Source organism: Oncorhynchus tshawytscha, linkage group LG09, assembly GCF_018296145.1.
Source record: "Oncorhynchus tshawytscha isolate Ot180627B linkage group LG09, Otsh_v2.0, whole genome shotgun sequence".
Classification (NCBI taxonomy): Eukaryota; Metazoa; Chordata; class Actinopteri; order Salmoniformes; family Salmonidae; genus Oncorhynchus; species Oncorhynchus tshawytscha.
The window spans coordinates 49,126,210-49,153,446 of NC_056437.1; the positions used below are offsets into that span (position 1 = coordinate 49,126,210).

The following is a 27,237-nucleotide window of genomic DNA, read 5'->3' on the forward strand; positions in this document are numbered from 1 at the left end:
ACCCTTTCTCCTCTTCTCTTCTTTAATTTTTGCATTTACATTTGAGTCATTTAGCAGACACACTTATCCAAAGTGATTTACAGTGTCATCTTAAGATATCTGGGTGAGACAACCACATATTACAGTCATAGTAAGTACATTTTTCCTCAATTAAGAACATGCCGGTGCTAGTATGAAACGACAAGTGCGATTATTTTTTTCTTCTCCTCCCCTCCGCTTCTCCATTAAATACACCCACCCTGTCTACCTCCTCCGGTAGATCAGGAGAGCTGCTCCAAGGCTGAGGCTGGGAGATAAAGTAATCTAATAATAGCACTCATTTGCACTTCTCCATCCCTTGTCAGATCTCTCGGACTCCCCACTCCCTGTGTGAATACATTTGGCTCTATAGAGAAGCCCATTTTGCACTGGAAAGTCACTCTCCCTCAGAAAAAATATTTTTTGTTCCTCTCCATATTTTTTACTACTACTACTACTACTACTACTAATAATAATAATAATAATAGTACATTTAATTTGTATAGCGTTTTTCATTACAGAGTTATCTCAAAGCTAAATAAAAGGTATACATAAAAACAACATACATTTAAATCAAGGCAGATAAAATAGCAATAGTGTAGCAATAGTGTTAAATACATTTTAGATTGGGGCTAGGACTATGAAAAAGATAGTTTGTGGAAGAAGGTTTTAAGGCCCGTTTCAAAAGTTCTGAGTGTTGGACCAGCTCTCAGATGGTCAAGGAAAGCATTCCATAGGCAAGGGGCAAGGGAGCAGAAGGCTGTGTCCCGCATACTTCGGAGACATGTCTTGCGGACTTGAAGCAGTAGGGAGTAGCTGGAGAGGAGAGTGCGAGTGTGAGATAGCTCGTGATTGAGATGAGGTTGCTGATGTGGGTGGGGCTCTATCCATTCAAGTCTTTAAATACAAGCATGAGAATTTTGAAGTCAATGCTTTAGTGATATGATCTGACTTCTTGTCATCCTAGAGAAGATGAAGGCATGGATGAGTTTCTCTGCATCTAGCAGGGAGAGTGATGGTATGAACCGGGCAAAGTTTTAACGTGGAAGAATTATGTTTCACATATTGGTTTTATGTGGGCATCGAAGGACTTCAAAGGACAGGATCAAACTTGACACCTACGTTGAGGATGACAGAGGACAGGGGGATGGCCTGGCCGTTGATTGTAGGGCAGATGTTTCCAGCACTAGTGACCTATTTCGGTGTCCCAATAAGCACAGCCTCAGTCTTGATGCCCTGATGTCCTCTAGGCAACTGCTGAGTTTTGCTAGGGCAAAGATTGTTTCTAGTTTGGTGTTAATGTAGACCTGGGTATCGTCAACATAGCAGTGGAAGTTGATGTCATAATCTCTGAGGATTTGTCCGAGAGGGAGTATGTAAATTAAAAACAGGCTAGGCCCCAGCGCTGACCTCTGTGGGACACCACATGTGACAGCAGACTCCTTTGATCTGGACTCTACAATAGTAATGTATTGCTTCCTAATGGAGAGGTAGGAGGAGAACCAGTTCAGAGCTATTCCAGAGACAGCGGTGTGCTCTCTGAGATACCACAGGAGGATACTGTGGTCTATGGTGTAAAAAGCAGCACTAAGATCTAAGAGGAGGAGGATGCTAGGAGATCCAGAATCAACAGCCATCAATCAGTAGGTCATTGGTAACTTTAACCAGAGCTGTTTCGGGTGCTGTGCAAGGGCCAGAAGTCAGACTGGAAAACCTTGTACAACTGGTTAGATAATAGATGTGATTGAAGCTGGTTTGCAACCACTTTCTCAAGTGCTTTTGATAGGAAGGGGAGGTTGGAGATGGACCTGTAGATGGATAGGATGCCCTGGTCAAGGTTGGGTTTATTCAGTAAGGGGCTGACTGGAGCTGTTTTGAAAATCGATGGTACCTCTCCCATCAGCAGGGAATTGTTGATCATTTTGGTGCCAAACATAAGCAGGCTAGATTAGCAGGTTTTGAGTAGGGATGTAGGTATAGGGTCAAGGGAGCAAGTGGGGGCCTTTATTTTAGAGATGATTGACTCCACAACAGCAGAAGTGACTTCTGTAAAGTTGCTGAAGGGAGGGGCAGTCTGAGTTGGGGTTTTAGGAGGTGGGGTGCAGACCATCTTAGAGGCTTTGATGTTTGTCCTGATGGTGTCAATCTTTGTCTTGACAAAATCTGAGTAGCTATTGCACTGCTCAAATGAGGCTGCAATAGAGCATGTGTTTGCACGGTTGAAAAGGCAGTTGATTATAGAGAACAGGGTTTTAGGGTTACCTTTGTTATTGTCAATCATGGCAGAGTAGAAAGCTGATCGTGCTGCTTTTAAGCAGAACCTGGTAGTCTTTATAGGCCAATCGGTGGACAGTGAGGCCCTCCTTCCTCCAAAGTCACTGGGGGCGATGAGTCTTCATTCTGCACAGTGAACCAAGGAGATGACCTCTGGGGCAAGGATGTTCAGCGTATTACTCAGAGTGCTGTTATACAGATTGACCATGTCATCGAGGACCAATGTAGTCACTGTAGTCAGATGTGTTCCTGAAAGAGGGATGGGTTAAGTTTCTTCGGGTTGTGGAATTTAAAAGTCCTCTTTGGGCAGTGGAGAGGAGTTGGAGCGGTCAGAGGCAGTGTCACAACCTTGTGGTCAGAGAAGCGTAGCTCAATGACACCCAAGTCAGAGGCAGGGACATCGCCAGTGATAATGATGTCAGAGTATTTGGGCTGGAACATTTACATGTTGCACAAGGTTTAGACGGGGGGAAAATAGACAGTTCTGTTGTTTTAGAGTGTACAACATTCTGCAGGAATGCAGTTGCAAGAATAGCAGCCATTTTAGGAATGCAATGGTAACTGTAATTGGTAGCTGTGGTGGACAAATAAAACAGTATGTGGACGAGGCTGTCATTATATTATGATGATACTACTTCTGCTAAAAAGCATTACAAACTACAATAATTACCTGAAAAAAAATCATTGTTACTTCAACAGAAGGCAGGTATTATTTCCTCCTCCCTTTATTTTACTTCTGTTGATGCCTGTTTTGCTTCTGTAAACAGTGACACAGAATTCAGGCCCCTTGTTTTTGTTGGGTGAAATGCTGCTGCAGTTGAACGGAATACATTTTTTGTTGTTGTTATTCTCATAGTCAGCAGTTCTGGAATTAGCAAGAGCTCCTTGAGTTGGGAGTTGGGAGTCTATCATCGTCACCATGTGTCAGTCAAAGGTCACACATTTCAAAGGTTTCCTTTCACAGGCGCAGGAGAAGAAATAGAACTAACGCACAGGACAGCAAACTGGAATATGACTTAATTTTCTCTAGCCCTTAATCTAACCCTTCCTCTGTCCTCTGCTGTCCACCCCCTTCCCTCCAACCCTTCTACATTTCATAGTCTCTTTCTTTGCCTTTTAGCAATGAAAAACAACCAGTTTTTCATCATGCCGGGAATCTCACCCTAAAAAAACAAATTAGTATCATCATGAATAATTGCTCATCTCCATTTTACTGTAAACTCAAATCTATTATAATGCCTATGCCCTTCGCCGTCCCCCGCCGCGGCGCCTTTAAAGTGTGCCTTCTGATAGGCCAGTGATATATGTCAGTGTTTTATTGGAGTGATTGACTGGTTTTCCCTTGGCTTTGCTGTAGGTCCTCCCACTATCTCCAGCACCCAGACCCAGCAAGCCCTCTATGGGGAGAAGGGGCAGATCAAGTGTTTCATCCGCAGCACTCCTCCTCCCGACCGCATTGTGAGTCACTCATCCCTCCTTCTTTCTAAAAACGTTTATTTTAAAGACTGATTTCCTGATGTTATATACTCTTGCGAAATACAGTGCCTTCAGAAAGTATTCACACTCCTTGAATTTCTACATATTTTGCTGTGTCACAGAGTGGGATTAAAATGGATTTGTCTTTTTTAATGGAATTACTGGAAAATTAAACACTAGTATACAGTATCTTGATTAGATAAGTATTCAACCTGAGTCAATACCTTTGGCAGAAATTACAGCTGTGAGTCTATCTGGGTAAGAGCTTTGCACACCTGGATTATAAAATATTTGCCCATTATTGTTTAAAAAAATCTTCAAGCTCTGTCAAGTTGGTTGTTGATCATTGCTACACATACAGCCACGCATTGGAAGTCTTGCCGTAGATTTTCAAGCCAATTTAAGTCAAACTGTAAATTAGGCCAATCAGGAACATTCAATGTCATCTTGGAAGCAACTCCAGTGTATATTTGGACTTGAGTTTTAGGTAATTGTCCTGCTGAAGGGGAATTTGTCTCCCAGTATCTGTTGGAAAGCAAACTGAACCATGATGCAGCCACCATCATGCTTGAAAATACGAAGAAGAATGGTACTCAGTGATGTGTTGTCTTGGATTTGCACCAAACACAGCCTTTTGTATTCAGCATAATTTATTTCTTTGCCACATTTTCTGTACTATTACATTAGTGCCTTATTGCAAACAGGATGCATGTTTTGGAATATTTTTTATTCTGTACAGGCTTCCTTCTTTCCACTCTGTAATTTACAGTATGTTAGTATTGTGGCGTAACTATAATGTTTTTGATCCATCCACAGTTAGCACCTATCACAACCATTAAACTCTGTAAATGTTTTAAAATCACCATTGGACTCATGGTGAAATCGCTGGGCGAAACCATCCAAACTGTAATTAATTACTGCACCATGCTTTTTTTTACCCCATCTACCAATAGGTAGATCTTTGTGAACCATTGGAAAACCTCCCTGGTCTTTGTACTTGAATCCTTGCTTGAAATGTGTGGGGACAGAGATGGGGTAGTCATTTAAAAATCTTTTTAAACATTATTATTACACACAGAGTGAGTCCATTCAACTTATTGTGTGACCTGTTAAGCACATTTTTACTCCTGAACTTATTTAGGCTTGCCATAACAAAAGGGTTGAATACCTCTTCACTCTAAAGATTTCAGATTTTCATTTTGTATTCATTTATAAACAATTCTAAAAACATAATTCCACTTTGACATAATGGGGTATCATTTGTAGATCAGTGACACAAAATATAAATGTCATCAATTTTTAAATTCAGGCTGTACCACAACAAAATGTGGAAAATGTCAAGGGGTGTGAATACTTTCTGAAGGCACTGTAAGTTAAAAAGTAGTTTAACTTTGAAATATAAGCTATAAAGACAAAACTAATTGGCTACAATGCATGGTGTGTAATGCATTTTGACATCAGTATCTTCTTAAAAGGATTGTCCAAATTACACATTTACTTATTGGCTTCCTTAGCATTCCACAGCATGGATTGTCCTCTTACCTTGTAGACTGCTTACAGAGTAAGGAAACCAATATGGCATTTTGTAATTTGGGATAACTATCCCTTTAAGGCAGTGCAAACCAAGTGAATGAGGGAGATAGGAAAGTAGGTCATGTGAGGACAACCCTGAGGAATTTGCGTAGACTAATCAAGAATATCCTAATGAATATCCTATCCTAAGGTAAACAAGAGGGCGTAGTGGTCCACAGAGAAATAACTCATAGATATGTATGCTAGCAATGGAATACATCAAGGGAAGTGAAGGCAAGTGAATTGAAAATTAGAAGTCAGTCATCCTCATTTAGATAACAGCAGAATACCAAGCCGTTCCACAGCGGAAATGGGGGAATTCATCCCAACCCTGACCTATACTAATACGTTTCCTGTTCTGAGTGAAAGTTCAATCTAAATATGCTCTCTATACCATGTGGCTCTATGTCACCATGTCACAACAGAAGAGGTGTAATGGCCCCAATTGAAGAAATCAGAGGAGTGATTGGTATGATTCTGTTTGCGTCCCAAATGGCAACCTATACCCTATGCAGTGCACTACTTTAGACCAGGGCCCATTGTCACAACTAGAGAAATATATAGACTTTAAAAAATGCTGGGTCAATAATGACCCAATTCTGTAACCCAGTGCTGGATCACTATAGTACATACCCAGTACTGGGTTATTTTGATTTACTTTCTTTATCCCAACAGTGGTAATTATTTTTACTATTTTGCTGGGTTATTGTTGTTCATGTCTTTTTGACCTAGCAGTGGATTATTTCTTAATTTATTGCTGGGTTATCATTATTTCGATTTTTCTTTACTGAGCAGTGGGTAATTTTTTTTAAACCTTCTCTATTACAGAATCTGCAAATTGTCTAAAAATACAAACAATAACAATGTTAAAACATTACTACACAGTCTATGAAATTGTTGAAGTGACATATGGCCAAACATGACAAATTGTAGACAAATTGGCCCCCCACAAATTCAGCTATTAATTTCAGCAACAAAATGAATCCAATGCAAAAGATAAACGATAAATAAAGAACACACAAATAAACAAAAACTTTGAAAGTACAGTCCATCATTTGAAAATCACAGCAGCCCCACCAGTTAAAGCTGAGGAATGGTGCTGAAGAAGAGTAACCACTTTACCCTCTACTCCCCCAAACCCTAACAGCAGTGGTGTAGTAGAGGGTACATGCCGTATCAATTATTAAGGCATATGGAACAGATCAGAATGTTTATTTTAAAATGTTGATAAACTTTTATTTAGTCACATTCTAGGCGCAGCAATATGCACACAGCAGAAGGCCTAGGCACGAATGTTTCAAAATGCAATTTGCGTGAAAACACTTTTCTAAAATGCGCACCACCGCACATGCAAGCAGTTTCATGGACAGAGACGAACATGTCCTTTAGAAATGTAAAAAGAGGGGAGATCTAAAGATGCATCCAAGGATGCAACAACAATTATGTGACTGGGATAATGTGCTTGGCTCCTAGACAATGAATGAAAACCAATGGAACAGGAAAATGCACATGAAAAAGTCTTTATAAAAGAATTTCCTCCACGTTTCTATCGTCGGATTTTGGCTACAGGCTACTTTGAAGCAAGGTATGATAAGACATGCCTCATAATATGATGTAAAACTTCTAGCTTTCATACAACTAAGGAACAGGAAATATATAGTGATGCTAATGATAGGCCTAACCGTATTCTGCTTTTCCAAAAACCTTTTCAATTAAATGTTAACTAGCTACAAATTAGCTTATGTCTACCTGGCAGAATGATATCAGGAATATTTGCATTATACCATTTGTTTTGCAAACTCCATCTCATACGCTGCAGAAACACAGCTAACTTAATTAACAACAATGCTAGGTGCCTGCACACTTTAATTAAAGGTTAACTACACTAAAAAATCTATACTTCTTAGAATTTTCCTATTCCTCAAAAGTGGTCTCCTGATGTGTTTTAAGCATTGTTATGAACTTAGAACATCCAATTTAGTTGTTTTTCTATGAAAAGAGATATACATTTTTTTTTTAATCATCAGAAACCTGTGAATTTCTGATTCAGTTTACAGCCTCATTTATAGGTTTGAAGGGCGGGCCGTTTGGAAACATTTAGGCAAAATTTGAGTATATCCACTCATTCAGGCACCACTACCTTCCATGTAACAGTATTTAACATGATTTTATGTAAAACAACTACAATGAAACAATGTCTTCTGACCTAGAGCCTACCCATTCCTGATGGTGAATGCCAGGGAGTAGAAGTGATTGTCCTCAAGAGTCAGAACAAAGGGTTCGGATGTCATGTTCTTTTTGTCGCCTGGCAGAATATTCAGCCATATTGGTTCCTACCTGAGGATTAGAGAATATGACTCTAAAATGTTAAACAATAATCAAGATACACATGGCACTAAGTTGGCTGGCTAGCGAGCTAGCTACTTGACGCAAAACGATACACCACACAATAGGCCTACAGAAGAAAAGCTTTCCTAGCTAGACAGTCTTTTGACCATATTCACAGATGATCTACCTATGCTATCTATGCTACCTATCTACCTATGCTTTATTTTTATATTTTTGGTTTGTTTTTAAGCTCAAATTTGATCTGATAATTATTTTTGATAGATCTAAAATATTATTATTATTATTATTTTGCACTAAATCCCTGTATCTCTGTGAATGCTTTTTGCCATTTGGCTTTTGGTAACTTCGAATGTGGACTGTATGCATCCGAAAAAATGGCGCATCAGACTTGGGCAGTGCCTATATTCAAATGGTAAGGAAATCACTACAGTCCTCTTGATGAAATCCCTGAGCGGTCTCCTTTCTCTCCGGCAACTGAGTTTGTAGTGACTGAGTGTATTGATACACCATCCAATGTGTAATTAATAACTTCACCATGCTCAAAGCGATAGTCAATGTCTGCTTTTTTTTAACCCGTTTACCAATTGGTACCGATATTTGCGAGGCATTGGAAAACCTCCTTGGTCTTTGTGGTTGAATCTATGTTTGAAATGTACTGCTTGACTGAAGGACCTCACAGATAATTGCATGTGTGGGGTACAGAGATGAGGTAGTCAATCAAAAATCATGCTAAACAATAAACACAGAGTCCAGGCAACTTAGTAGGGGACTTGTTAAGCACATGTTTACTCTTTACTATTTAGGCTTGTCATAACAAAGGGGTTGAATACTTATTGACTCAAGACATTTCAGCTTTTCATTTTTCATGAATAAAAAATGTAAAATTACAAACGTTGACAGTATTGGGTATTGTGTTTAGGCTAGTGACACAGAATCTCAATTTAATCCATTTTAAATTCAGACTGCAACACAACAAAATGTGGGAAAGTATGAGGTGTACTTTGGAATGCACTGTATTTCTAAATGGCATCTTCTTAAATTCTGATTTTAAATATAATGCTATCCTTAACCCTAACCTTAACCACACTGCTAACCTTATGCCTAACCCTAGGCGTAAGTATTTTTTTTTTAGGATAGACAATTTTGACTTTGTGGCTATGGTAACTATAGACAACCGTTAGAAAACGTTAGCTAGGTAGCTATCTAGCTAATGCTCGACCTAGCATGCATGGGGTTGCTAGCTAACATAATTATGATAGCTACGTCTATTTGACTTGAATGGATAATTAGTAACCTTACTCACAGTTTTACATCAGCCACAACGCCTAGGCCATTTGTCAGATGAAAAGTCATTCCACTCAGCATTAGCTGCGCTGGTAGACTTGCTACAGTTGCAACAGTCCTAATTCACAAGTTTAAAAAAATATCTTTGATCTTCTGGATTTGGTGGGAGAATTAACCCCATTAACTGGGTCATATCTCAATAACTGAACATCAATAAACCAGCATCGACAACCCAACCTTGCTCTTTTTAACAACCCAACTTAGTGACTGGAAACCAGTAAATGGGTCATCCAAACAACCCAGCATTTTTTTAAGTGTAGGGAATAGGGTGCCATTAGGACATAACCCGTGACTTTGTATTGCAGATAGAAGTGGACAGTCATTAAACCCAACCCAAAGGCTCATTATACTTTTTTATCTTTAATAGGTTTTGTTGGTTGGTTTCTTTCAGGTGCCGGTGTGTTGTGAATGTGCGATTGTGGGTGCGTGCCTCGATACCTGTGTGTGTGTGTGTGTGTGTGTGTGTGGTGCGTTTGCATATGGCTGTGTTACGGTGTGCTTGTGTATCTGTAACGTATAATTCTGACAGTTTTCTCTGCCAAAGGCCTGGTCGTGGAAGGAGACAGTCTTGGAGTCAGGGACGTCTGGCCGATACACCGTGGAGACGGTGAGCACCGAGGAGGGGGTGATCTCCACCCTCACCATGAGTAACATCGTCCCTGCTGACTTCCAGACCATCTACAACTGCACTGCCTGGAACAGCTTTGGGTCTGACACAGAGATCATTACATTGAAGGAACAAGGTACACAAACTCCCTTTGTACCACTTCAATCAATTCCTCATTCAATCAATGGCAGATGTGCATAAAGATGCCAGCTTTCATGCACTTAGCATAAATGCCTTGTTTGCTAAGTTTGCCATGTTATAGCTTTCTCTCTGTTGTTCTAAAGTGTAAACACACTGTGTTTTCTCAGAATGTTTACGCAGTTGTCATGAGCCAAAGACACGACACAGTGGACACGTGTGTTTTTGTATCAAGCGGTGTGGTCTGTGTTGGTACATGTATGTGGCTGACGGACTATGGGTTTGAGACAGAGATTTGGGATCTGGGAGAAAGTGGGTAAATTAAAGCGAGAGACAGAGAGAAGAAGAAAGTTTGTGTGTTTCGTGGAAGTGCGGTTATGCCTAGGAGAGTAAGGATATTGCCGTGATCACTTCAAGCATGAGGGAATGACTTTGTGATAAGCCTTTTACTTGGGTAAATGTCAACAATTTCAATCTGTGAAATTCTGCAACGGCATCCAATTTGTAATCTAATTTACGACACCTCAATTGGTTAAAGCTTCAAATATGATTTATTTGAAATATTTATTCTAAATGAGATGATGTTCTCTCATTTATTTCCCCCTTTTTATTAGGTATCTTCCTTCTAAAGTACTAAACTATCTGTTTTCAATTGGATCATGAAAATTCCAATTCTGTAACAATTCATTTCAATGGAGGATCTTACGAGAGACAACCTTGCTCTTAAAGTGAATTAATTAACTAGACCTCGACTAGCCACAGGCTTATACACTCATCTTTAAGACAACTCCGTTCAACCAATCAACCCCTGAAGCCTATGAACTTATTCACAACATTTAGAACATCACTTGTTATAAAGTGGTAAACCTCTCAGCCATTTGAAGTAAATGTGCATAATGGGTGTCAAGTGTCAGTCCTGTAAATGGTACTGTAAAAGGTTTTCAAAGTTTGCCATTCACGAGTTCCATTCGCCTTTGCATTAGGAACACCTTCCTAATATTGAGTTGCACTGCCTTTTGTCCTCAGAACAGCCTCAATTCGTCGGGGCATGGACTACAAGCTATTGAAAAGCGTTCCTTAGGGATGCTAGCCCAAGTTGACTCCAGTGCTTCCCGCAGTTGTGTCAAGTTGGCTGGATGTCCTTTGGGTGGTGGACCATTCGTAATACACAAGGGAAACTGTTGAGAGTGAAAAACCCAGCAACATTGCAGTTCTTGACACACTGAAACCGATGTGCATGGCACCTATTACCATATCCTGTTCAAAGGCACTTCAATCTTTTGTCTTGCCCAATCACGTTCTAAACGGCACACATACACAATCCGTCTCAATTGTCTTAAGGCTTAAAAATCCTTCTTTATTAACCTGTCTCTCCTTCATCTACACTGATTGATGTGGATTTAACAGGGGACACCAATAAGTGATCATAGCTTTCACCTGGATTCACCTGGTCAGTTTATGTCAGTGGTTCCCAACTCCAGTCCTCATATACCCCACCAGTACACCTTTTGATTGTAGCCCTGAACAAGTGCACCTGATTAAACTTGTCAACTAACCATCAGGCCATCAATAAATTAATCATCAGGTATGTTTGTCCGGGGCTACAACAATGTGTGCTGTTGGGTGTACTCAAGAACTCGATTTGGGAACTATTGGTATTTGACATGGAAAGAGCAGTTTCTAACTTTTTGTACACTCAGTGTATATGACATGATGTAAGACTACTGTGGTTCAAAATAATGTGTCCCTTGATTTTTTTTCTTGCATTAACTGTATGACTGAACCACCCTGTACGGTGTCCATATCAGCCTCAGTCTCATCAGGACTTCTAACATTGACACCGTACCAATGTCTTTCCTCCATGTTTTCTCAGAGTCCCTCCGATTGGCTGTAATCATAGGAGTGGCTGTGGGGGCCTTCCTTGCCCTCATTGTTCTCATGGGCACATTGGGTGCCTTCTGCTGTGCTCGCTTCCAGAGGAGTAAGTGCATTTTGAAACCCTATGCTTTCTGGGACAGCCAAAGAGTTCATTAAAACACCCTTGGTTTCACAGTAAAAGGGTTCAGTTGACGCTCTTAGTTTCACAGTCAAACATTTTTTTTTATATGCATATCAATATGTTATGTAGTGCTTAATATGAGTCCCATTGGAATGTTAAGCTTCATGGTTTTAGGATATCAACTCAAGAAATCCTTTGAGATGGGACATAAAGCTGAAACTATGGTACTTCTATTTCCCTCCCTTTTTATCAAATCTATTGCAAAGTGCACATTTATGGACCTAAAAAAGCCGATAGTTAATCTGCAGCCAGACTCTAACATAATACTTATTGCTTGAAGCCGTCTGGTGCCCAAAAGCAATATCCTTATCTGATTTAAAGCCCATCCTATACAGTGGGGTGTCAAGATACAGCACACAGATATCTGATCAATGTAGACTGTTGTTGTTGCTGTTGTTTACAACAGAAGACATTCAGTGTAGAGATACAGCCCACAGATATCCGGTCAATGTTATCTGCTGCTAACCATGTTGTTGTTGTTTACCCCAGAAGATGTTCACCTCGTCATGTCCTCCCTACCCGTCTCCATTGCCTCTTGCCAGAGAGACCTTGCAGGCAAAATGAAAACCGAGAGTAAGTCACCTTTGTATATAGGTCCCTCCAGGATACTGTAATTCCCTGCATATTATGCGAGGGCTTGCTAATTTGACCAATCACTGCATCTTTTCCTCATAAATCAGTAAAATCAGTGCAATATTATCACATAAAATTGACGCATCACCGCAGTACAAATAGAAGACTGGCAATTTCAACCAATCACTGCACATTTACCGCATATGGTTCAATCAAGCCACTAGTCAACAAACGTTTTCCCTCAGCACATTTTCGCAACAAATTTGACAATCATTGCATGTAGCCATGCAAAATGACAGAACTAAAATGTCCGTAAACATCACACAAAACCCCAGCTTAATCCTGGAGGGACTGGTATATATGATTGTATAGGATTTTACAATGTCAGTGGCTGTCGATAAAGCAATTAGGTTTATTTCACTAGTACCATGCATACATGCTACATACATAAATATCCATGTCATTAATGTCCATGAACGACGGCAATCACTGCTGTCTGTTTACAGAATAAGAAGCCTGCCAACATAAGGATAGGATTGTACAGTATATGATAATCACCAATTTCAGTGACACTCTAGTAAACAGTCAGTGCCCTATATAAGGTATATAACACATAAATAAGCAGCACGACACCTTTATAATCTAAACATAAATGCTTCAAGCTCCCATCAAGATATCTGAGCAGCTTTTGAGGCCACACAAATGTGGTATGATCTAGTGCCAGTTGACTTATGTCAGTGGTGCCCATCAGTTTCCCTGTCTCTCTTCAGATCTCAAAGGAGTGGTTTCGGCAAAAAACGACATCCGGGTGGAGATTGTTCACAAGGATCACAACGCAGCTCGGGAAACAGAGGAGCATACAGCCATCAAGCAGATAATGGTAAATTGAACGCTACACTACCTCATCTCTCCTCTTTGCACGTAATATGCGAGTTCATCGATACACACTGTATGTAGTACATCAGAATCAATTGAAAATGTTCTAATCGACAGTTCATTGAAGAGCTTTTTCCATTCTACAGTACATCTACAGGTATAGGATCTTAATTTGAGCCATTTCCCTATAAACAGCAGGGAAATAATCCTGCAGCAAGAGTAAATGTGAGTTATTATGCAGATTATAATTCATGGATATTTCTTGGAGGGTTGCTACTTTTTTTAGGGAATATCAAATGGAAATTAAACTTTAGCAGCCTTTTTAAACCTCAAATACACTACACTTTTTAAACGTCTCCTGCAACAGGGTGATCAAATTAAGATCATACATCTGTATCTAATAGACTTTCTGCAAACACAGGAACCCAAAGAGCTCAAATAGACAGGGAATTTTACTCAGGGATATAGTGTTAAAAAAGAAAAGTGGGTAAACCCTGTCATCTCTCCCAGATGGACAACCATGCTTATTTAGTGTAAATAGGCACTTAAATGCTATTAACTAAATAAAAAGGTGCGCAAACATTGTTGCATGTGTTTACCCCCCACTGCATGTACCCCCCACTGCACGCAAACATTGTTGCATGTGTTTACCCCCTGTGAGTGACATGTCTGCTCCCTTGGTGTCTCAGATTGAGCGTGGGGAGTTCCAGGCGCAGGAGTCTGTGCTGAAGCAGCTGGAGGTCCTACAAGAGGAAGAGAAGGAGTTCCAGCACATTAAGGTGGGCACAGAAACAAGCATAAAGGAGGCAGTGGTATAACATTAGTCCTAAAATGTACAGCGAATAAGGTGGGCACAGAGCCAGGTATACAGGGGGCAGTGATACAACATTAGTAGGAATGTCCTAAAATGTACACGATATTGTAGTTCAAGGAGGAGCATGTATTCTATTCAGTTAGTACTCCTATTCTGTTTGTTATTTTTACACAAAGAATGACTCTTGGTATTTCTGCTCAGATGTAAGGAATGATAGATATTTTCTGCATATGCCTCTCTCATCTCCCACCACTGGCGTGTTTCGCCAAAGAGCTCTATTTTCATGTAATTTGGCAATTGCACTTGTTCCAATCAAAGTGCCAATGGCAGTTAGTAAACTCTAGGTGTGAATGACATTTGTTGAATGACATAAAAATAAAGCTCTTTGGCCACACACCAGTGGTGGGTTTGGCATGGAGAGAAGGAAGCATATGCAGAAAAGTACCTCATACCTACTGTAAAATATGGTGGTGGATATTTGATGTTATTGGGCTATTTTGCTTCCTCTGGTCCTGGGGCCTTTGTTAAGGTCAACAGCATCATGCACTATACCCAGTACCAGGATATTTCTGCCAAAAACCTGGCCACAAGTGGATCTTCCAGCAAGACAATAACCCCATGTACATGAAAACCCACAAATAAATGGTTAATTGACCACAAAATCAACATTTTGCAATCGCCATCTCAGTGTCCGGGTTTGAACCCCATTGAAAACCTGAGGTTTTTAATTGATTTAGGGCAGCCATAAGCACAGACAAAGGATATCAATGAACTGGAAATAGTATGTATGGACGAATGCTCTCAGATCCCTTCCAATGTGTTCTTCAATCTCAAAAAAACATTTTAGAAAAAGGCTCAGTGTCGTTATCCTCGCAAGGGGAGGGTGCTGGAGTATTGAAAACAGGGGATCCAATAATTGATTTTGATAAACCAAATCACTTTCTCCGAGCAATTGTACTGGTATAAAATAATATTATTCTAGTTTTTTAGCGGACATCACAGCTCAGTCTTTTTTGCTAATCTTTATCAAGGGATCAAAAAATGCTCATCACAGCTCAGTCTTTTTTGCTAATCTTTATCAAGGGATCAAAAAATGTTGGACCCCACTGTATATAACCAAGTATGATATGCGGGAGGAAAGATTCATCCAAATGCATTAAGAGGTCACCATCATTATTGTGGATAAGGAGTAGGATTGTGGGGTATGTAGGCTGTTCAGTGGTCTGTAATTGACAGACTAAAATGTGTGCTCAATTGCAGTATAAAGCATTAAAGGGTTAGTCCACATAAAACAAAGATCTACTTTTTTTTTGACTTATGGTATTGTCAGTTCATCCAAACATTTAAGCCCATTGCTCAAACTGTTTGAATAAAATGACAACAGACTAGGTCATCCGGAAATAGGCACGGATATGCAATATCATTTGGGATATTGGAAACTTCCACTTTCAAAGGCTTAATTTAAGCCTGTTCCTTGACACCTTTGAACCTTGACTCTGACTCTTATCTGTGAGGCTACCCCTTCTCTATTTCCCAGGTCAGATGTGTTATCTGCTGATATATTCTAATAAATCTTCTTCTTCCTCAGGTAATTCAATTCCCACCCTTGATATTCTGCTGCTTGGTGTACCATCCTGTCATGATCGTCATAAGAACATTCGGACCAAAGCGCAGCGTGATATGGGTTCCACATATTATTTGAAGTGAAACGCACAAAACAATAAAGAACAAACGAAACGTGATGTCAATGAAGTGCTCACAGGAAACTACACAAAAACAAGATCCCGCAAAACACAGTGGGGAAATGGCTGCCTAAATATGATCCCCAATCAGAGACAACGATAAACAGCTGCCTCTGATTGGGAACCATACCAGGCCAACATAGAAATATAACAACCTAAATTACCCACCTTAGTCACACCCCGACCTAACCAACATAGAGAATACAAGGCTCTCTATGGTCAGGGCGTGACACATCCCTTTTATCTAGCCATCTAACTAATAACTAATAGTTATTTGCAATAGCCCCCAGCCACAAGTACAGACAAAGATACAGAATCTGCTTGCTCTGACAGCAAAATTAGTATTTTTCCGCCTTTGGAATGTCGGCAGGCAAAGTTTATCTCCCTCCTCCAGGGATCGAACAATCAGTTAATTCCAAGAAAGGAAATGGAGTAACAGAGAGAATAAGAGATGGAAGGGGGAAAAACGCTTTACACATGTAGGCCGTGACCTAAAATAAATTGCTGTGGTAATTTTTCCACATACAGTATGCTGCTCCTACATGTGATATCATCAAGGCCATTTAATTGGCTGATAGCAGGATTTATTTGTCTTTGTGGGAGGTGACTATTTCACACCCCAAAAGCAAGTAATCTATTTTTCACGTTGGCACGCATCAGCCTGTTTCTTCGTTTTCCCATCATTCTTATGAATAGCAGTTCATTTGGATGTGACTAACCTTGGTCACAAAAAGGCAAGCATTTGAATACATGAGAAACAATGGGTGTTGCTGTGTCACAGCTTGAGACCAGCTAGGATTAGGGCATAAATACCTGTTGATGAAGCCTGACATAGAAGTCAAGTTTATAGTCTGCTTATGCACTCCAGGGTGAAGTTTCCCCTAGGTACAGATCTAGGATCCCCTTACCCTTCCCCATTTCTAGTGTGGGAAATGTCAAACGGACCCTTTACCCTACTCTGTATTGATGCTCTTTGTTGAAGAAACAGCTGGGGGATCAGCCTCACACAGAACACCAATAATGTAAGTGGTGCCTCAAAGTATTTATATTTCATCATTAGGTACGTATATTCACAACCAAAATGACGCAGCATAACTCTTCCCAGTTCAAATGAAAGCCAATGACTGGCTCATCAAAGGAGGAATGGCAGAAATGAGATGTTTCTGTATGACTGTGCTGACGCAGATAAAGGGAACAGATGAGCCTCTTTCAAACTGTAATCATCAATCTTTCAGTGAGTTATCTTTTTTTTTGTATTTAAACTTTATTTAACTAGGCAAGTCAGTTAAGAACAAATTCTTATTCACAATGACGACTTACCAAAAAGCAAAAGGCCATCTGCGGAGACGGGTAAAAGAAAATGTAGGACAAATCACCCCATCACGACAAGACATAACAATACATAAAAAGAGACCTAAGAAAACAACACAGCATGGCAGCAACACATGACAACACAGCATGGTAGCAATACAACATGACAACAACACAGTGGCAACACAACATGGCAGCAGCACAACATAGCAGTAGCACAAAACATGGTACAAACGTGGTACAAACATTTGGGCACAGCCACAAAGGGCAAAGAGGTAGAGACAACAATACCTCACACGAAGCTGCCACAAGTGTCCATGATTGAGTCTTTGAATGAAGAGATGGAGATAAAACTGTCCAGTTTGAGTGTTTTTTGCAGCTCGTTCCAGTCGCTAGTTGCAGCGAACTGAAAATTGGAACGACCCAGGGATGTGTGTGCTTTGAGGACCTTTAACAGAATGTGACTGGCAGAACGGGTGTTGTATGTGATAGCGGGAAGTGAGGCCTAAGAGGGTATTATAAATAAGCATCATCCAGTGGGTCTTGCAATGGGTAGAAATCAGTGGAGGCTGGTGACTTGACAAATTAAGGAGGATGGGAGACCCACGGTATAGGCGCAGAACGCACGGAGACCACAAAGGTCTGCTTCAAAAATCATCAAAGATTAATTATTTTAACCTAAAGCATTTAATAAAGACATTTATAGTACAATATTATGGGGAAGGGGAATGAGAGGGCTACTTACAGTGTTGGAAATGATCGCAGCAGTGATTGAATGAGGGTGTATGGCATGAGTTGAGGTGTTCAGAGGACAGGACTTTACTGGTAAGACAAAAAACAATGACCCAGGATAATACACAGTTAGACAACATAGCTAAGAATGAGTTAGTCTAAAGCAAGGAGTAAAATCTTTGATGTGTAGTAACGTATTGTGTAATAATGTGTAGTAATTGTGATTGATTCTACATACAGTAAGGAGAAAAAATGGATAGGGGTACTCGCAGTGCTTGGAAGGGAAACATTCAATGTGCCTATGGATGAGTGGGCACATGAAACGTATTGGCTTCAGTTAATTTATTTTATTTATTTATTTCACCTTTATTTAACCAGGTACGCCAGTTGAGAACAAGCTCTCCTTTACAACTGCGACCTGGCCAAGATAAAGCAAAGCAGTGCGACAAACACAACACAGAGTTACACATTGGATAAACAAATGTACAGTCAATAACACAATAGAAAAATCTATTTACAGTGTGTGCAAATGTAGTAAGATTAGGGAGGTAAGGCAATAAAAGAAAGAAAGAAAATCCACACCTATTTAGGCGAGGTGCTGGCTAGCTGAGTGGAACACTTGATCGTACACTATCCATTTATGTTTTTTGTATGCTATTTTAATGTGAGAATTAACCAATGATATCAGGCGACACCCGGTCATGATTACAGACACCTGTGTGTCTTTTGACACTATATAAATGAGTCATCCTGCCCTGATGAAGACAGCTTGTCTGTCGAAACATTGGACATAAATATTTTTGCATCTGAGCTCCAAGAGTGTGCGGCTCATCTTTATTTTTTAAGGCAATAAATAGGCTGTAGAGGCAAAATAATTACAATTTAGCATTAACACTGGAGTGATAAATGATTATGTAGAGATAATGGGGTGCAAAAGAGCAACAACAACAAAAAATATCAATATGGGGATGAGGTAGTTGGGTGTGCTAATTATAGATAGCTGTGTACAGGTACAGTGATCATTAAGCTGCTCTGACAGCTGATGCTAAAAGTTAGAGAGGGAGATATAAGTCACCAGCTTCAGTGATTTCTGCAATTCGTTCCAGTCATTGGCAGCAGAGAACTGTAAGGAAAGGCAGCCAAGGTAGGTGTTGGCTTTGGGGATGACCTGTGAAATATACCTGCTGGAAAGTGGGCTATGGGTGGGTGTTGCTATGGTGACCAGTGAGCTGGGATAAAGCAGGTCTTTACCTAGCAAAGACTTAAAGATGACCTGAAGCCAGTGGGTTTGGCGATGAATATTTAGCGAGGGCCAGCCAACAAGAGCATACAGGTCGCAGGGGTGGGTAGTATATGGGGCTTTAGTGACAAAACAGATGGCACTTTGATAGACTGCATCCAATTTGCTGAGTAGAGTGTTGGAGGCTATTTTGTAAATGACATCGCCAAAGTCAAGGATCGATAGGATAGTCAGTTTTGCAATGGTATGTTCGGCAGCATGAGTGAAGGAGGCTTTGTTGCGAAATAGGAAGCCGATTCTAGATTTGATTTTGGATTGGAGATGCTTAATGTGAGTCTGGAAGGAGAGTTTACAGTCTAACCAGACACCTAGGTATTTGTAGTTGTCCACATAATCTAAGTCAGAACCGTCCAGAGTAGTGATGCTACTCGGGCGGGCAGGTGTGGGCAGCAATCGGTTGAAGAGCTTGCATTTAGTTTTACTAACATTTAAAAGCAGTTGGAGGCCACGGAATGAGTGTTGTATGGTATTGAAGTTCGTTTTGAGGTTTGTTAACAGTGTCCAAAGAAGGGCCAGATGTATACAGAATGGTGTCGTCTGCGTAGCGGTGGATCAGAGAATCACCAGCAGTAAGAGTGACATCATTGATATATACAGAGAATAGAGTCGGCCCGAGAATTTAACCCTGTGGCACCCCCATAGAGACTGCCAGAGGTCCGGAAAACAGGCCCTCCGATTTGACACACTGAACTCTATCAGAGAAGTAGTTGGTGAACCAAGCGAGGCAGTCATTTGAGAAACCAAGGCTGTTGAGTCTGCCGATAAGAATGTGGTGATTGACAGAGTCGAAAGCCTTGGCCAGGTCGATGAAGACGGCTGCACAGTACTGTCTTTTATCGATGGCGGTTATGATATTGTTTAGTACCTTGAGCGTGGCCGAGGTGCACCCATGACCAGCCCGGAAACCAGATTGCATAGTGGAGGAGGTACGGTGGGATTTGAAATGGTCGGTGTTCTGTTTGTTAACTTGGCTTTCAAAAATTTTAGAAAGGCAGGGCAGGATGGATATAGGTCTGTAACAGTTTGGGTCTAGAGTGTCTTGAAGAGGGGGATGACCGCGGCAGCTTTCCAATCTTTGGGGATCTCAGATGATACGAAAGAGAGGTTGAACAGGCTAGTAATAAGGGTTGCAACAATTTCGGCTGATCATTTTAGAAAGAGTGGGTCTAGATTGTCTAGCCCAGCTGATTTGTAGGGATCCACATTTTGCAGCTGTCAGAACATCAGCTGTCTGATTTTGGGTGAAGGAGAAGTGTGGAGGGTGGGGCTTGGGCAAGTTGCTGCGGAGGGTGCAGAGCTGTTGGTAGGGGTAGCCAGGTGGAAAGCATGGCCAGCCATAGAGAAATGCTTATTGAAATGATCGATAATTGTAGATTTATCGGTGCTTATGCTTATTGAAATGATCGATTATCATGGATTTATCGGTGTTGACAGTGTTTCCTAGCCTCAGTGCGGTGGACAGCTGGGAGGTGTTCTTATTCTCCATGGACTTTACAGTGTCCCAGAACTTTTTGGAATCAGTCCTAAAAAAGCTAGCCGTAGATTTCCTAGCTGACTGTGAATATTGGTTCCTGACTTCCCTGAAAAAGTGCATATCGTGGGGGCTATTCAATGCTAATGCAGTACGCCACAGGATGTTTGTCTGCTGGTCAAGGGCAGTCAAGTCTGGGGTGAACCAAGGGCTATATTTCTTCTTAGTTCTACATTTTTTGAACGGGGCATGCTTATTTAAGATGTTGAGGAAAGCACTTTTAAAGAGCAACCAGGCATCCTCTACTGATGGGAAGAAGGTCAATATCCTTCCAGCATTCCCGGGCCAGGTCGATTAGAAAGTGTTTTAGGGAGCATTTGACAGTGATGAGGGGTGGTCGGTTGACTGCGGACCCATTATGGACGCAGGCAATGAGGCAGTGATCACTGAGATCCTGGTTGTAGACAGCAGAGGTGTATTTTGAGGGCAAGTTGGTCAGGATGATATCTATGAAGGTGCTCATGGTTACTGATTTAGGGTTGTACCTGGTGGGTTCCTTGATAATTTGTGTGAGTTTGAGGGCATCTAGCTTAGATTGTAGGATGGCCCGGGTGTTAAGCATATCCCAGTTTAGGTCACCTAACAGGACAAACTCTGAAGATAGATGGGGGGTAATCAATTCACATATGGTGTCCAGGGTGAGAGACATTTCTGGGAAGGTGGATTTTTAAAAGAAGAAGATTGTTTGGGCACAGACCTGAATAGTATGACAGAACTCTGCAGGCTATCTCTGCAGTAGATTGCAACTACGGTAATTATGTCAGGAGAAAGTTGACAATGGTAGTGGAGTACTCATCACCTCTTAATCAGGGAACATGTGAGAACTTAGCTGTAAATACAAACAGCAGACAAATGGTTAGCAGATGTTAATGCGAGTGTAGCGAAATGCTTGTGCTTCTAGTTCCGACCATGCAGTAATATCTAGCAGGTAATCTTACAATTTCACAACAACTTTTACACACAAGTGTTAAGGAATGAATAAGAATATGTACATATAAATATATGGATGAGCGATGGCCGAACGTCATAGGCAAGATGCAGTAGATGGTGTAGAGTACAGTATATACATATGAGATGAGTAATGCCTTATCTCAGTTCACTGGTCACGATGGCAACACCCATCCGTAGCACGCGCTCCAGCAGGTGTATCTCACTGATCATCCCTAAAGCCAACACCTCATTTGGCCGCCTTTCGTTCCAGTACTCTGCTGCCTGTGACTGGAACGAATTGCAAAAATCGCTGAAGTTGGAGACTTTTATCTCCCTCACCAACTTCAAACATCAGCCATCTGAGCAGCTAACCGATCGCTGCAGCTGTACATAGTCTATTGGTAAATAGCCCACCCATTTTCACCTACCTGATCCCCTTACTGTTTTTATTTATTTACTTTTCTGCTCTTTTGCACACCAATATCTCTACCTGTACATGACCATCTGATCATTTATCACTCCAGTGTTAATCTGCAAAATTGTAATTATTCGCCTACCTCCTCATGCCTTTTGCACGACTCCCCCTTTGTTTTCTACTGTGTTATTGACTTGTTAATTGTTTACTCCATGTGTAACTCTGTGTTGTCTGCTCACACTGCTATGCTTTATCTTGGCCAGGTCGCAGTTGCAAATGAGAACTTGTTCTCAACTAGCCTACCTGGTTAAATAAAGGTGAAATAAATTTTTTTTTAAATTAAAAAATGTAGGGTATGTAAACATTATATAAAGTGGCATTGTTTAAAGTGACTAGTGATACATTTATTATATCCAATTTTCTATTATTAAAGTGGCTAGAGATTTGAGTCAGTATGTTGGCAGCAGCCACTCAATGTTAGTGATGGCCTTGACATTGAAGCTGTTTTTCAGGCTCTTGGTCCCAGCTTTGATGCACCTATACTGACCTCTCCTTCTGGATGATAGCGGGGTGAACAGGCAGTGGCTCAGGTGGCTGTTGTCCTTGATGATCTTTTTGGCTTTCCTGTGACATCAGGTAGTGTAGGTGTCCTGGAGGGCAGGTAGTTTGCCACCAGTGATACGTTGTGCAGAACTCACTACCCTCTGGAGAGCCTTATAGTTGTTTGCGGAGCAGTTGCCGTACCAGGCGGTGATACAGCCTGACAGGATGCTCTCGATTGTGCATCTGTAAAGGTTTATGAGTGTTTTTGGTGACAAGCCAAATATCTTCAGCCTCCTGATGTTGAAGAGGTGCTTTTGCACCTTCTTCACCATGCTGTCTGTGTGTGGTGACCATTTCAGTTTGTCCGTGATGTGTACGCCGAGGAACTTAAAACTTTCCACCTTCTCCACTACTATCCCATCGATGTTGATAGGGGGGTGCACCCTCTGCTGTTTACTGAAGTCCACGATCATCTCCTTTGTTTTGTTGACGATGAGTGTGAGGTTATTTTCCTGACACCACACTCCGAGGGACCTCACCTCCTCCCTGTAGGCCGTCTTGTCGTTGTTGGTAATCAAGCCTACCACTGTAGTGTCGTCTGCAAACTTGATGATTGAGTTGGAGACATGCATGGCCATGCAGTCATGGGTGAACAGGGAGTACAGGAGAGGGCAGAGAACGCACCCTTGTGGGGCCCCAGTGTTGAGGATCAGCGGGGTGGAGATGTTGCTTCCTACTCTCACCACCTGGGGGCGTTCCGTCAGAAAGTCCAGGACACAGTTGCACATGGCGGGGTTGAGACCCAGGGTCTAGAGCATGGGTGTCAAACTCTGGCGCGGGGTAATTATATTTGGCCCGCGAGACAATACCAAATTACTACTAGAGCTGGCCCGCCGGTATTATACAGCGCATTCACCACTAATACTACGAATCCCATAATGCTCTGCTGTTTTCGCTCGCCAATCAGGACAGGACCCAGAAACGCTCTCTCCTCTGTGACAGTAGTCATAGCAACATAGACGCTACAACTGTCAGCGAGCTAACCCTTCCCAAAAATGGCGAAAAGAAAGGCAGAAAACAGGAGCTTTCTGGACAAGTGGGAGGCAGAATATCTGTTTACATATGTAAAAGACAAACCTGTTTGTCTTGTTTGTGGAGTCAACGTGGCTGTAAGTAAGGAGTACAACATTAGACGACACTATGAAACGAAACACCATGACAAATACAAGGACCTGGACATGACTCAAAGGAGCCAGAAAGTAGAGGAGATGAAAAGAAGTTTGGTTTCACAACAGACTATGTTTAAAAAAGCCACATCACAAAGTGAGGCTGCTGTAAAGGCTAGTTATATAGTGGCAGCAGAGATCGCAAAATCAGCCCGGCCCTTTAATGAGGGAGAGTTCATGAAAAAGTGCATGATGAAGGTTTGTGACCTCGTATGCCCAGAGAAAAAACAAGCATTTTCAAACGTCAGCCTGAGCAGGAACACAGTAGCTGATCGCACATGTGATCTTGCCACCAATCTGTATGACCAGCTGATGGAAAAGGGAAAAGATTTTGTTGCGTTCTCCCTCGCTGTGGATGAGAGCTGCGACGCATCTGATACTGCTCAGCTGTCAGTCTTCATCCGTGGAGTGGACTCAAATCTGTGTGTTACGGAGGAGCTATTAGGATTCAAATCAATGCATGGCACAACCACAGGAAAGGAAATCTTTGAGGAGGTTTCCAAATGTGTAACTGAAATAAAGCTGCCGTGGGATAAACTCGTTGGATTAACGACAGATGGTGCGCCAGCGATGTGCGGTAAAAAGAGTGGACTGGTGGGCATGGTTCGGGAGAAGATGCGGGAAGAGAACTGTGCAGGTGAGCTAACTGTTTACCACTGCATCATACATCAGGAAGCACTGTGTGCCAAAGCCCTAAAGATGGAACATGTTATGACCACAGTAACACAGGTAGTTAACTTTATAAGAGCCAAAGGTCTAAATCACCGCCAGTTTAAATCTTTTCTGGAGGAGTGTGGTTCGGAATACGCAGACGTGCCGTATCACACAGAGGTGAGATGGCTAAGCAGAGGAAAAGTACTGAACAGATGTTTCGAGCTGCGTGAGGAAATATGTCAATTCCTGGAAACCAAAGGGAAGGATACAGCAGAGCTCCGGGAGCAAAAGTTCCTGTGTGAGCTGGCCTTTCTCTGTGACATCTCGAGCCATCTCGATGCGCTGAACCTGCAGCTTCAGGGGCGGGGGCGCATCATCACAGACATGTAAGCTGCAGTGAGGGCCTTCAAAACTAAACTGTGCCTGTGGGAGAATCAGATGCTGCAAGGAAACCCTTGCCATTTTCCCTGCTGCCAATCCATAAAAGCGCAGATCTCTACCGCCGTGTTCCCATGCGCACAGTTTGCTGAAAAACTCAGTGTTCTCGCCGCTGAGTTTAGCCGGCGATTTGCCGACTTCGATGCCCAGAAATGCAAGTTTGAACTGCTTAGTAATCCCTTCGCAGTTGATGTGGAAAATGCACCAACCAACATCCAAATGGAGCTGATTGAACTCCAGTGCAACGACACGCTGAAGTCAAAGTATGATGCTGTGGGCGCCGCACAGTTTCCACGGTTCATCCCTGACACAATGCCTCAGCTCCGCACCCAAGCTGCTCAGATGCTCTCCATGTTCGGCAGCACCTATCTATGCGAGCAACTTTTCTCCTCGATGAAGATGACCAAAACAACTCACAGGAGACGTCTGACTGATGAACATCTTCGCTCGATACTGAGGATTTCTTCAGCTGAGAGCTTGAGCCCAGACATTGATGAACTAGCATCCAAGAAGAGATGCCAGGTATCTGGCTTGGGCACATCAGATTAGACCAGTGTGCAATAATTAACGTTTTCTTTATGCACTTTTTCTTGCTACAAGGCATGGGCTTGAATGGTTGATTGATTTATTATAATTTTATTTGTAAAATTATTAGCCAGTGGAAAAAGTTTATTTTGGTATTTAAATCAGAAGGCTGCAAATAGAAAAGAGGCATACAATTTTTATTTACATTTTATTTATTTAATAAATGAATGCCATTGATGTGTTTTTTCATTTGAAATTCGATTTTGCATGTCTCCACTATTAAATTATATATTGTATGGTAATAAGCGATGCTTGTTCCATATTCAATGTTAAAGCAAAACTTGTTTGGGTCCATATTAAAAGGTTAATTTGTTCAATGTTGGCCCGTGACTTTGTTCAGGTTTTACATTTTGGCCCACTGGGTATTTGTCTTTGACACCCCTGGTCTAGAGCTTAATGACGAGTTTGGAGGGTACTCTGGTGTTAAATGTTGAGCTGTAATCGATGAACAGCATTCTTACATAGGTATTCCTATTGTCCAGATGGGTTGAGGCAGTGTGCAGTGTGATTGTGATTGCATCGTCTGTGGACCTATTGGGGCGGTAAGCAAATTGGAGTGGGTCTAGGGTGTCGGGTAGGGTGGAGGTGATATGATTGTTGACTCTCAAAGCAGACTCTCAAAGAAGTGAGTGCTATGGAGCGATAGTCGTTTAGCTCAGTTAGCTTTCTTGGGAACAGGAACAATGGTGGCCCTCTTGAAGCATGTGGGAACAGCAGACTGAGATAGGGATTGATTGAATATGTCCGTAAACACACCAGCCAGCTGGTCTGCGCATGCTCTGAGGACGGGGCTAGAGATGCCGTCTGGGCCGGCAGCCTTGCAAGGGTTAGCACGTTTAATTGTTTTACTCACGTTGGCTGAAGGAGAGGAGAGCCTGCAGGTTTTGATAGCGGCCCGCTTGTCGGTGGGATTGTATGGTCCTCAGAACGTGCAAAGAAGTTGTTTACTTTGTCTGGGAGCAAGACATCGGGGTCCGCGACGGACCTGTTTTTTTTTGTAGTCCGTGATTGACTGTAGACCCTGCCACATACCTCTCATGTCTGAGCCGTTGAATTGCGACTCTACTTTGTCTCTATTACTGATGCTTAGCTTGTTTGATTGCTTTGCGGAGTGAATAACATTACTGTTTGTATTCGGTCATGTTTCCGGTTGCCTTGCCCTGATTAAAAGCAGTTGTTTGCGCATTCAGTATTATGCGAATGCTGCCATCAGTTCACGGTTTCTGGTTGGGGAAGGTTTTAATAGTTGCCGTGGGTACAACATCACCGATGCACTTGCTAATTAACTCGCTCACCAAATCAGCGTATACATCAATGTTGTTGTTCGATGCTATCCGGAACATATCCCAGTCCATGTGATCGAAGCAATCTTGAAGCGTGGAATCAGATTGGTCAGACCAGCATTGAACAGACTTGAGCACGGGCGTTTCCTGTTTTAATTTCTGTCTATAGGCTGGGAGCAACAAAATGGAGTCATGGTCAGATTTTCCAAAAGGAGGGCGAGTGAGGTCTTTGTATGCGGCGCGGAAGTTAGAGTAGCAATGATCCAGAATTTTGCCGGCCCGGGTCGCACATTCAATATGCTGATAAAATTTAGGGAGACCTGTTTTCAGATTAGCCTTGTTAAAATCCCCAGCTACAATAAATGCAGCCCCAGGATGTGGTTTCCAGTTTAAATAGAGTCCAATGAAATTCTTTCAGGGCCGTCGAGGTGTCTGCCTGGGGAGGAT

The 27,237-nt window shown here is 41.7% G+C and overlaps 1 protein-coding gene across 1 annotated transcript in view; it reads left to right on the forward strand.

Annotated features, from left to right (window-relative positions):
• The window catches only part of LOC112259141 (kin of IRRE-like protein 3), a 140,776-nt gene that overhangs the window by 107,560 nt on the left and 5,979 nt on the right, over positions 1–27,237 (forward strand). Inside the window, exons 10-15 of the mRNA XM_024433889.1 lie at positions 3,650–3,750; positions 9,578–9,776; positions 11,652–11,759; positions 12,327–12,410; positions 13,181–13,290; positions 13,976–14,065. Coding sequence (XP_024289657.1) covers positions 3,650–3,750; positions 9,578–9,776; positions 11,652–11,759; positions 12,327–12,410; positions 13,181–13,290; positions 13,976–14,065 — 692 coding nt within the window. The remainder of the gene's footprint in view (positions 1–3,649; positions 3,751–9,577; positions 9,777–11,651; positions 11,760–12,326; positions 12,411–13,180; positions 13,291–13,975; positions 14,066–27,237) is intronic.